Source organism: Prionailurus bengalensis, chromosome B2 (genome assembly GCF_016509475.1).
Source record: "Prionailurus bengalensis isolate Pbe53 chromosome B2, Fcat_Pben_1.1_paternal_pri, whole genome shotgun sequence".
In the NCBI taxonomy this organism is placed as follows: Eukaryota; Metazoa; Chordata; class Mammalia; order Carnivora; family Felidae; genus Prionailurus; species Prionailurus bengalensis.
This window is the reverse complement of record NC_057349.1, coordinates 52,951,619-52,964,142: the sequence shown is the minus strand read 5'-3', so window position 1 is coordinate 52,964,142 and position 12,524 is coordinate 52,951,619. Positions and strand designations below refer to the sequence as shown.

At 36.3% G+C, this 12,524-nt stretch overlaps 1 protein-coding gene across 2 annotated transcripts in view; it reads left to right on the top strand.

Annotated features, from left to right (window-relative positions):
• COL21A1 (collagen type XXI alpha 1 chain) overlaps nt 1-8,703 on the top strand; it is a 175,941-nt gene extending 167,238 nt beyond the window's left edge. For both annotated transcript variants that reach the window (XM_043591679.1, XM_043591678.1), the window contains 7 exons: nt 327-371; nt 3,239-3,271; nt 3,859-4,005; nt 4,096-4,150; nt 4,641-4,841; nt 6,026-6,103; nt 7,429-8,703. In XM_043591679.1, the coding sequence (XP_043447614.1) occupies nt 327-371; nt 3,239-3,271; nt 3,859-4,005; nt 4,096-4,150; nt 4,641-4,841; nt 6,026-6,103; nt 7,429-7,616 (747 nt within the window). In that variant the 3' untranslated portion in view covers nt 7,617-8,703. The remainder of the gene's footprint in view (nt 1-326; nt 372-3,238; nt 3,272-3,858; nt 4,006-4,095; nt 4,151-4,640; nt 4,842-6,025; nt 6,104-7,428) is intronic.
• The last annotated feature ends 3,821 nt before the right edge of the window (nt 8,704-12,524 follow it).

The following is a 12,524-nucleotide window of genomic DNA, read 5'->3' as shown; positions in this document are numbered from 1 at the left end:
CATCTTTAAAAACTCCTTTAAAGATGTCTTCTTGTCCTTGCATGTACATAATCAACACTAAACATAATTATGTCATTGAAATTAATAACATATCCATAACCATTGAATTTTTAAATTATTTTTCACATCGTTAATATTAGGGTTGATTCTCTTTTTTTCTTCCTCTAAGAGACTAACTTCTTTATCTCTTACATCATTTTGCATATTTGCATCACTGCTTTTTGTGACCTTTCTTCTTGACACCAGTGTTATACATAGTTTGTGTCTTATATGAGATTGCATTATATGTGTGCAAGCTAATCAATGATGTTTATTAAATTTTAAAGGGTCAAAAGGGAGAAAATGGAAGACAAGGGATTCCAGGGTCACAGGTATTTTTGTTTTCTTTGATGGACAATGGAATAATGAACCACATAACTGGATGGTGTTGCGAGAGGATTATTTGCAAATGGAACAAGTGGGGAGAAGGGTAGATAGATGGTAGTGCTCATTCTAAGCATCTGAGGAAGAAAATGCCAGATGGTGGTGGTGATAATGCTTTGCTTTAATCATATGTTTTATGTTTTCATTTTCCTATACTGATTGGTGACTATGAAACTTGTTTCTCCATGCTTTTTTCTCTTCAAGTAAATGGCTAAAGGTAGACAATTCCACTTACTTTCTACAATAGTTATTGGCCAAAGGCAGCCATACAATGATAGTATCTCCATATTTACTATTCACTCTTTATTTTTTTCTTGAAATGGGAGTAGTTGAAGCCTATAAGCAGTGGAAGAATATTCTTGTTTCCCTCTTGTGTGTTCAGAGATACAATTTCCTACACTAGAGACTTTTTCAAATGTTATCTTCAGTGAGATTGCCATGTGGCATGTAAGTACAGTCACAGCCAAATTGGACCAAAAGTGGCATAAAAGTGATTTGTATGTAATGGTAGCTTGTTTGCTGCTGCACTGCCAGTAGTTAAGCTCAGATCCAACTTGGTCCACACTGAAAGGACAGACTGTACATATGATCCCCTCATGGGATAGACCTCTTTCGAATGTGACATTCAAGACAGATTCAGTAATTACACTGGTTCTGGAGATAGGTGGATAAAACTGTGAGTGATGTCTTCAAGGACAGGGGTCTCTATGTCCCTCACCTGGAGATATCGGAGACCATTGGAGAGAGGTGTAAAAGCATGTGGTCACAGGGTTGTGTGTAAGATAGGATGGAAGGTGAGTGCTAGATATTCAAAAGAGTTGAGAATTTAGAAGCCAACAGCAAGAGCAAAAGAGGAGAAAGACGAAGTTTGTCTGTCTACGTCTATGCTCAGTAAAATGTGTCTTTTAATTTTATTGCTCCTCCACTTAGATCCACTTGATGACATGACCAGCATTGACCCCATTCTCCTCCCTGGCAGCACAGACTGACCCCCTAGGTTTCTCTAAGTCAATCACACAGTATCTATAAACCGCTCTTCTCATAGGACAACCTTAACTTCCTCGTCCATTCAACCTCCACAACCCAGGCCCTTCACCAAAAATTCTTACAGGAACTTTCTGAGAAGAAGGCTATTTCCTGTGGAATCTGAGCTCACAACTTAGCTAGCTCACTGGCTTACAGATAACACTCTCTTCACACTTCCCTAAACATGTTTGGTTTTTTTCCCCTCACTTCTCAAGGGAAATAGTGGTTGGCCACCCTAGGGCAGGGTTTGGGCTTCCTAGAAAACTTCTGCCCAAGATTTGTTGCATGCTGGTGTTCTCACCACCGGTAACTGAGCCCTAATGGAGTACCTGGGGGTCAAAGCAACTGTTGCTTCTCAGCAGCTGAATAGTTGTAATAGAATGTAAACATTATTAGTTACCTGTCATCCTACAAAGGGCTGCAAGTGTGTGATTTCTTGGCCTTCATGTTGGGTTCCTCTCATGAAACCATCCCAGTGGATTCTCAGATAACCGGTGTTTTCAGTCACAGCTCTAACTCAGTTCTAGTCCTGAGAACTTCCTATTCTGTGTTTCCTCTTACACAAGCTCCAGTTGTAGGATTATGTCTGGGAGGGAACACCTCAGCATTTCTGCAGAAACTTCAATATTTAAAGAACAATCTTGAAGTGTTTTACTCACTAATATATTTTTACATGGAAACTTAGTGTTTTTATGCTCTTGTTTTAATTTGAGAGTATGTCTCTTTCTGTGCCATACTCTGATTTTACCCCATTTGTCTTCCCTTTTGTCCAATCTGGGTATCCATGTTTAAGGGACCTAGAAATAAAGCAAAATAAATATGCAAATTCAAGTTTCATTGTGTGAAATGTCATGTGCTAAATTTTATAGTGAATTGCAGAACTCTGACTTTTAATTTGAAACTTGAATAATGAAATCCTACCTGTGTGTGTGCAAGCTCTACCCTTTCCCAGAACTGATATCAGGTGATTTTGGAGCCCAAGTGTACAATGAATTTGAAAAATGGGAAATTTTCATGCCTTTCCTGAAAGCTCTTATCATCTATAATTTGCCATTGTAATGAATATGTGAGAGATGAGTGGGAAATCATTTAATAGAACCATCCAGATGTATTCAGTGATTCTAACGGTGAATGAGTTTCATGCGTGAGCTCCCCAGTGTGTATAATATCACTTGGGAAGAATACCATATTATACATCACACTGCTTTTCTAATCTCTGAATTGCCAGCAGTGAGTGGTTTAGGCATAGGACAAATGGGTATTTTCTTCCCTGTTAATCGCCTTTAATGGCATCTTTGCTTTATTCCATCTTTTATAAATAGTACTCAATTGAAATTTAATTTTAAGAACATAAACTTGGGAAAATGGAATACTTATCTTAATCACCAAATAAAAGAATAGACATACCTTATATTACCTGATTGAGTTTAATTTACATTAAAATAGCAACATATTTAAAATCCAGAATAGAACTGAAATAGAATTCACATAGAATTCCATTCTAACCTACATATTTGACCTGCAGCATATAAAAATATTCACATCTAAGAATGAAACAGTGACATAAATTAACAATTTTATATTATCCAGGTAGCATATCACCTAGTCATTAGTCTCCTTTAAAAAGGCAGAGAGAGTATCATGTGTAATTCTTTCACTAATTCTATCAGTACTTTTCAGATTGAAAAGTAAAGTTTGATTAAATGTGTGGTAACAGGTGCACACCATGCTAATAGTACTGTACCTTGCAGGTTTATTATGTTTTTTTTTCTCCTATTAATTTTCAAAGGGAATTCAAGGTCATCATGGTGCAAAAGGCGAGGTATGTTTCTTCATGTATTATGCTCTCTCTTCAGTCCATACTGCTTCAGTTTTCAGTGCTGAATAAATCTAGCTTTGGCAGAAAATGCCTTTCACATTCTTCAGTAGTTCTTTAATAGTGATTTTCAGAATATGTAGATTTGTTGAATTAGGTGTGAAATGTTGCATATTTGTGAATATTATTGGTTCTTCATCTGTATTAGGAGCTAAGTTTTTTTTGTGCAAAAATTTAACAAAGAATATTGTGTTTCTGTATTTGTCTCTCTAGAATGTAATCTCTTTGAGAACAAGACTGGCACGTTTGTTGTTTCTCTAGTGCTACATGTATCGCCTACACAATATGTTGAATAAATTGAGGAGATTTGTGGGGTTGGATGGATGGGTGGATGGATGGATAAATGGCAGTTGAATATGATATGAAAATTCCCCTCTGATCAATAACAGCATTTCATAGCTGTTCTCTACATAATGTACTTTATATATATATGTATGTATATGTTAATATTCATATCCTTAAGGACTTTTATGATGCAGTTATACCTTCTGAAATATTGAAACAGAACTTTTGAAGATTTCTTCTGATTTTAGAGAGGTGAAAAGGGAGAGCCTGGCATCAGAGGTGCCACTGGACCAAAAGGAGAGTCTGGGGTGGACGGCCTGATGGGGCCTATGGGTCCCCAGGGGCAGCCAGGCGAAACAGGTCCTCAAGGACCTCCAGGATTGGATGGAAAGCCTGTATGTATTCTGCTTCTTTCCAATTTCTCATGTTTTCATTGCTTTTTACTTGGTATGTACATGTTATAACCCACTAATAATTTGATGCAGGGAAGAGAATTTTCAGAACAGTTTATTCGACAAGTTTGCACCGATGTATTAAGAGGTGAGTCTCAAACAGAGATTTTAATAACTTTTTTAAAATTGGTAAAATAATAGTAATTATTGGTAAAATTATAAAATATATAAGTAAGATTAGAAGAAAATAAAGGAAATTTATAAACTCCTGTTTTTTTCCCTAGATGAGTAATTTTTTAAAAATGAAAATAATATGTACTCTTTTATAATCTTTTTAATAAAACAATTTATCATTATTTCACATGAATTAAATTTTCTGACATAATTCTGATAATGTAATTCATAAATATGGATGTCTATAATTTACACTATTTTTTTGGGGGTGCTTTCACTCCCCCCCCCATTTTAAGTGATTGTAATAATAAAATGATTGCATAGAACAGAGTATTTCCACAGTTAAATTCCTAGAAGTGAAGTTATTGGTCAAGAGATGGGCATCTATAAATTGTGAAAAAAGTGGTTAGTGATTTTACCAATGCCTATTTAAACTTAAGGGGTGGGGCTTCTTTGTTTTTAAGCTCAGCTACCAGTCTTACTTCAGAGTGGAAGAATTCAAAGTTGTGATCATTGCCAGTCTCAACATGGTTCTCCTGGTATTCCTGGGCCACCGGGTCCCATAGGCCCAGAAGGTCCTCGAGGATTTCCTGGTTTGCCAGGAAGAGATGGTGTTCCTGGATTAGTGGGTGCTCCTGGACGTCCAGGTGCCAGAGGATTAAAAGGTGCTGAACTTGTGTACATATTTTGTATTCGCTTTCTAAATTGATTTAAGGCAAGGGTTGATCTTTGGTTTTATGATGCCAAAAAGCTTTTCGTATCCCTGAGTCTTTAAATAATTTGTCAGGGTGCCTGGGTGGCTCAGTCAGTTGAGTGTCTGACTCTTGATTTTTGTCTCAGGTCATGGTCCCAGGGTTGTGGGATTGAGGCCCACATCAGGCTCCATGCTGAGCATGGGTCTTGCTTAAGATTCTCTCCCCCCTCTTTCTCTCTCTTTTTCTCTCCGTCTCTTTTTCTCTCCCTTCCCCTCCCTCTGCCCCTCTCCCCTGCTTGTTCTCTATCTCTAAAAAATAAAAAAATAAAATAATTTTTCAACTAGTTAAAAAGCAATTCTGTTTTCTTAAAGCAATATTCTAAAGTAGAGAAAAATTAAAGTTTGAAGCTTGTGAAGTTACAAATTAGAAATTATTGATAGTGCACTTAGAGATTTTGCCTGAGTCTTTGATAAGAAGGTCTTTAAATAGAAAATCACACTTTCCTTTATTTTGACTCCAGTAACTTCTGTTACCTTAGGAATTTTTCTATTATAGGAAAAATTATATTTTGCCACCAAACTTCTTAATAGCCCACAACTTACTTATCATTGTCTTTGAATGTTTATGTGAAATATCAGTTGATAATTCTTTCCTTTTTATTTAGTATTATGTGAACAATTGAGATGTTCAATCAAAGTAATAAACAACTATGAATAACACAAGGGTTAATAATCCCAAACAATTTTCCTTTTCAATATTTCAATATTAGATCCTTCTAGATCACTGATAATTTTAGAAATTTTTGCTTCAAAAATTCTGTTTCCCATTAGTAATAATAAATAAGTGGCAAGCTTTTTTTAAAAATATTTTTCTTTTTTTGTTAAAAAAAATTAAGTTTGTATTTATTTTGAGAGAGAGAGAATCCCAAGAAGTCTCCACGCATCAGTGCAGAGCCAGAGGTGGGGCTTGAACCCATAAACCTTGAGATCTTAACCTGTGCTGAAATCAGGAGTCGGACACTCAACTGAGCTACTCAGGCACCCCCAAATTTATTTTTCTTCCAATGTGTATATTAACAGCTTTGAAAGAAGCAATCTAGCAGGATGTGATTTTATAGGAAAAGTAAGCTTATTCCCATCTTTGACACTCTGCAGGCCTACCAGGAAGAAACGGGGCAAAGGGGAACCAAGGGTTTGGGTACCCTGGAGAACAAGGTCCTCCTGGTCCCCCAGGTAAGAACTGGTACATGCTCCTAAGTGTTGCTGCACATTTGGCTTTAAGAAAATCTGCATAAATCTATGTCAAAAAATTTGAAATCAAGACATTTGTTTCCTTTTTTGAATGATTCACATTGAACATATTGAGCTCTAACTACTAGAATTTTCTTCCTCCAGCTTATTGATCAATCATTCCGGATTTTCTCTTGTTTATCATTTGGATGCCTTAGAAGACTAGTCCTTAGAATACTTCTGGAATGGTTTTAGTCACCCAAGCTTATCTAGTGTATATCAGTGTTCGCTCTTTATGATTCTCAGGGAAGCAGAACACCTGCAGTGGTGGACTCGTAGGGCAGCCTTGGCTAGCTGTGTTATTTTAACTTCGTCAGGCTTCCATTTCCTCATTGGTGAAATGGTGATGAGATGTTGCCTGCATCATGACATTATTGTAAAATGATATGAATTAATACATGTGCTTTTGGAACAGTGTGTAACAATCATGTTTTCAGTAAATGGGTGCTATTACTGTTATTTTAGATGTTAGAACATCGTGAGGCTTTTGCGGGGATGAAAGGATTCAAAAGTCTTCATGTAAAATGCTTGGAACAGTATCTACAGTTGTAGTTAAATGCTGACTAAATGTCTCTTAGTGGTAGCAGCAGGAATTATTAGTAGTAGAGAGTGCCTCAACCTATGCTGCTCCATTTCACACCCTGAATGTTTTTTGTTACTTTGAGTCATCACCTTTCACATAATATCCTGTTAACTCTCCTTCCTTTGAGCATGCTAATTGAGCTAATTAGGCTGTGGTTCTCAAATTAGTGCTGTAACACCTTTGTGTGTATAATGATCACAATTACGCCATGGTAATAGCACTGTATTTAAATATGGAAACCTAAAAACGTGTGTAATGAAAAATCATTTTACTGCAAAAATGGCACAAAAGTGACTTCAGTAGAGTTGTAGAGTTTTAGCTTACTCATCTCTCACTTGCTAATTTATAATAATTGGCAGAAGATATGCTGGAAGGAAGAAATAAGTTTGGACAACCCACCAATTAAAATATTAGAATGTTAGCTCAGTGTCTTAATCAGCAGGGTGATTGCTATATTGATATAGCTTAGCCTGGTTTTATAAAAATTACTGATCATTTCTCCATAGTCTTCTAAATGGAAGGTATATAGAATTAGCAAGAGAGTACTTCTCTTTTCACATTAGTGCAAATATGTAAAACTTTTAGGATTTGGTTTTTTTCCCATTTCCATTTCTTACAGAATCACCTATATCATCATCAAAAACCAAAACTCCTCCGTTCATATATTGATCATGTCCCTTCTTAGGTCCAGAGGGTCCTCCTGGAATAAGCAAAGAAGGTCCTCCAGGAGACCCAGGTCTCCCAGGCAAAGATGGAGATCATGGAAAACCTGGAATCCAAGGACAACCAGGCCCCCCTGGAATCTGCGATCCATCGCTATGTTTTAGTGTAATTGTTGGAAGAGATCCATTTAGAAAAGGACCAAACTATTAGTGTCTGATGCCTCATTCAGCAACCTAGGCGTGGTGCTTTTCTTTTATGGTCTTTTGCATCTCAGGAAGATAATAACATAATCCCTTGAAAAGAAACTAAAGTACCTCGGTGTTTTTATTATTACTTTTTCTTAAGGAAAAATATATGAAAGGTCACATATACTGATTTTAAAGGCTCCTCAGTAATTCAGAGCCTTTGGATTAGTAGCATTAACTAAATCTCAAGGGTGTCTTATAAGTCCATTTATTTTAATCAAAGTTGAATTATATATATAAAAAAAAAACAACACCATTGCCTGTTAGCCAGTCAATTTCAGTCACTGTGAAATATTTCACATTCAGCCTCCATGCAGCAGAGTATTTGAGTTCAGTTTCATGTCTGTGTGAATTTCATGTTTCATATCTCATAGCACATGCTTGTACATTAGCCAAAACATGTGTCTGGTCATTGGAAATAACATCAGGGCTGATATTCAGCTAGGACAGACTGTATTGCCATGCCAGTCATTTACTCCAGCATCTGTGCTTGGTGGGTAGGGACAACGGGCTGCTGGTTGTTCAGTGTTTTGAATGTCACCTCTGTATGAGAGTAAGGTGTTTCTTAAGTACATTTGCAAATTCTCAAATTTGATTAATGAGTATGCTAAGAAAGACTATTGGTTCCAATGGGAATGGTCCAAATTATATAACATTAAAAACATTTTGGAAAACAGTTTCATTGTACCTGGTGTTGTCAAAGGAAATGATGGTTCAGAAATAAAAGACTTTATTCTTCATACTTGCTTAGCAATTGGAATGTTTGTTGGATGCCTTCATTTTCCATTTCATTTATTACATGTGTATGGTCCTATATGTTAACTTTCATTGTAGCAAAGCTAATGGGAATAAATGCTCTAGTTGAGAGGAAAGGTAACTCCACAGATTCTAGTATGTCTTGATATTTTTAGCAGACTTTAAAACATTAGTCTTTGTGTACTGTACTTAATGCCTTTGTAAGGAACATATTTGAGATATTTTATCCTAATCATGCTCTAAATTTTGTTACATGCTTGTTATTCAAAGTTCAATAAAGTGTTGTACAGGCCTGATTGCAGTGTTTTATTTTTTTAAAATACATAATTTTACCTGATTGTTGAGTGTAGTATCCGTATCACATGGTCATTGTTTTCAATGGTTATACTTTATTGACTTATTTACCCTATTCTTGAAAAGCTCAATCATCTGAAATAAGAACTTAGAAATTCATTTGGTATACTACGCACACAAATGGGTGAAGCACCTGCTTCCTGGAGTGACTGTTGATCAGCGTTTAGTTTAACTGACAGGTCATCCTGCCACTTTGATGAGGACGTTGGGGGAGACTCAAGTCATAACATTCAGTAGCAGAGTTAGCGCACAAGAATTTTTTGTCATTTTTGGTTTTTTTTAAATTGAACTATAGTTGACCCACAGCTACATTAGTTTCAGGTGTGCGACGTAGTGATTCAACAAGTGTATACGTTATGCTGTGCTCAGCACAAGTGTAGCTCCCATCTGTCACCATATGACGCTATTACAGTGCCATTGACTGTATTCCTTGTGCTGTGCCATTGATCCCTGCGACTTAGTCATTCCATAACTGGAAGCCTGTATCTCCCACTCCCCTTCACCTATTTTTCCTGTCTTGCCATTCATCTCCCCTCTGGCAACTATCAGTTTGTTCTTTATATTTATGGGGGTGTTTCTGCTTTCTGTTTGTTCATTTTGTTTTTTAGATTCCTCATATAAGTGAAATTATATGTATTATTTGTCTTTCTCAGACTTATTTTACTCAGTGTAATATCGTCTAGGTCTGTCCATATTGTTGCAAATGGCAAGATTTCATTTTTTTTTTATGGCTGGGTAATATTCCATTGTATATATGTGTACCACATTTTCTTTATCCATTCATCTATCTGTGGACATTTGGGCTGCTTCCATAATTTGGCTACTATAAATAATGCTGCAGTAAGCATAGGGGTGTGTACATCTTTTTGAATTAGTATTGTTTTATTCTTTGGGTGAATACCCAATAGTGGAATTGCTGGGTCATATGGTATTTCTATTTTTAATTTTTTGAGGAATCTCCATACTAGTTTGTACAATGGTTGCACCAATATACATTCCTACCACCAGTAGGGTACCTTTTTTCTCCACATTTTGCCAACATCTTTTATTTCTTGACTTTTTTATTCTAGCCATAGCATGAGGCTTGTTTGGATATTCAATCTCCAGCAAAGCCCTAGGTATCTGTTTAGGCTTAACTCCTAGGTGATTATGGCATTTTCTAAGACATGCTAAAGGAGCAGAATAGGTAGTTAGTGTTACCTATTAATTCATTTAGCCACCACTCACCATGTGGCCAAGGATATAGTGGCAGAATAGTTGCATTGTCTAGCCTGCAGTTACTTGTGTGTAATGAGATGTAGGTAAGTAAACAGGTGATTCCAATACATTCATCCTAAGAAAGGAGAAGTGCTATAGAAATGTATAGGATGATGCTATGTCCCTCCCAAGTTCATATGTGGAAGCTCCAACCCCATGTGGCAGTATTTGGAGACAGGGCTTATGGGTGGTAATGAATCCTATGGGACTGGTGGCCTTATGAGAAAAGAAAGAGGACAATCTCTTTCTCTCTACAGGCATGCAGGAAAGGTCCCGTGAACACGTACTGATAAGGCCACTGTCAACAAGCCAGGAAGGTAGCCCATCTTGATCTTGAATTTCCAGCCTGTAGTTGTGAGAAAATTAATTTCTGTTGTTTAAGCCAGCCAGTCTTAATACTGCCATATAAAATATTATTTTGTTATTTTCTGCACAAGCTCATAAAACAGATGTGAAAGTAGTGAAAACTTCCCTGCAGCAAAGATTATAAACACATTTGAAAGGTGAGGAGGCATTAACCTAACCAAGTCATGTCAAGATAATGGAAATGAGCAAAAGCTGGGGAGTTAGAAAAGCAGGGAGAATTCTGAGAACATCACCTGTGGAATATAAACCATATTTACTTTTAGTATCCCTACTTTTAAAATTGGTATCTCAAGATGAAATATTTCTGTGATTTATCATGATACATGTTATGTCCTAACATATTTCTGCCTTTGACAAATTTGAAATTAACCATGGTGTACTGACTTTCACAAATGAATAGGTGAGTGAATTTTTCCTGCAAGGACATTTTGCATTGTAATGTCCATCATCACCATTTTACATGTATACCCTTTAACATAGTCACAAGAGCATGACTTCTGTAATGAATTTGCCTGAGTTCAAATTGCCACTTGCTTTTTCTGGTATGAGTCTTCAGAAAATTTATTTTTTTGCCTAGATTTCTGTATATGTTGAATAAGAAATACTAATAGTACTTAACTAAAAGCAAGATTAGTATTAGGATTAGGTGAAACAAAAAAATTATTTCATGGAATAAAGTTAGATAATTTACCAGAAACATACAGTGTGACATTAGCAAATCTTGAGATGAAATTTTAACTATTCAAAACATTTTATATCTGTGTAACTAATACTGATAAAACTGATTAATCCGATTTGTTTCAATTCAGAATGAAACTCTCAGTCTTTAGGATAAAAATAATTCTGGGGTGCCTGGGTGGCTAAGTTGGTTAAACGTCCAACTTCAGCTCAGGGCATGATCTCGCAGTTCATAGGTCTGAACCCCACATCAGAATCTGTGCTGCCAGCTCGGAGCCTCAAGTCTGCTTCAGATTCTGTGTCGCCTTCTGTCTCTGCCCGTCCCCTGCTCATGCGCTCATTGTCTCTCTCTCTCTCTCTCTCAAAAATAAATAAACATTAAAAAATTTTTAAAAGGATAAAAATAATTCTCAGTAAAAGCTCAGCCAGATTTTTGATCATCTTGGTCTAAAATGTAAAGTGGGAACAATTTAGGGGAAAAAAACCCATCAAACCCTTGGGGTTTATTGTCTGTGGTATTTTATTTGTATTTTGTTAACTTTTTTTTTTTTTTTAATGAACTGTATTTTATGTTTGGTTCTTAGAACTTCACCAAGTAATTAATTTCCATTGTGAAAAGATTCTCAATGGAGATGGAACCGAAAATCATTCTTTGATGCCCAGTAGAGGGCAGCAGAATACACATATCCACTCATATCCGGAACCAAGCTGGGATGATCTTTTTCTCATTGTATTATTAATTATATCAACTATCACTGTATATATACTTAATGTGTACATTTTCTCAGTTTTTCAAGCATGGTTAGATTTGTATCCTCAAAACTTTATTATCCCAAAGGTAAAAAAAAAAAAAAAAAAAAAAACAAGCTCACGAGGTTTTTGTAAGTTGCACACCTAAGCCACAGTTAATGAGGTTTGTTTATATGTTGATGTCTTGCCTGACTGCTTTATCTTTGTAGGATTCAGTTCATCTGGTTAAAGTGCTATGGCTAGGAGCTTTGATTGTATCTTCAAACTGATAACTGTGTTGTCAAAGGAGAGATTTGAAACTCACTCCTGCTCTTCCTCAGTTACTAATCTGGCCAGTTGACTGGTATTTTAGCTTTGTTATGCCCGTGGCATGCAGAAAGGTGCCCTTATCATTATCTAGAGTTTATAAGTGAGTAAACCAGACATCCTATCATCCTGGTACAATAGATTGTATAAAATGCCAGCACAAGAGATTATTAGCAGCTCTGTGACTAAAGCCTTGAGAGCTTAATCTCTGAGGAGTGTGGGGCGTGATGGGGGACACAGAGGGAAACTCAGATTAAAAGTCTCTGCAATTTTAAGGGAAAAGACCAGAAATAAGCCCATAAGTTAGTTAAATTGAGCTGTAAAGTTTTCTCTGGAATGTCTTAACAAAACTTTAGTTTAAAAGGTACGTAGAAAAATTTTATCTTGCTCCAAATAACACATTTGA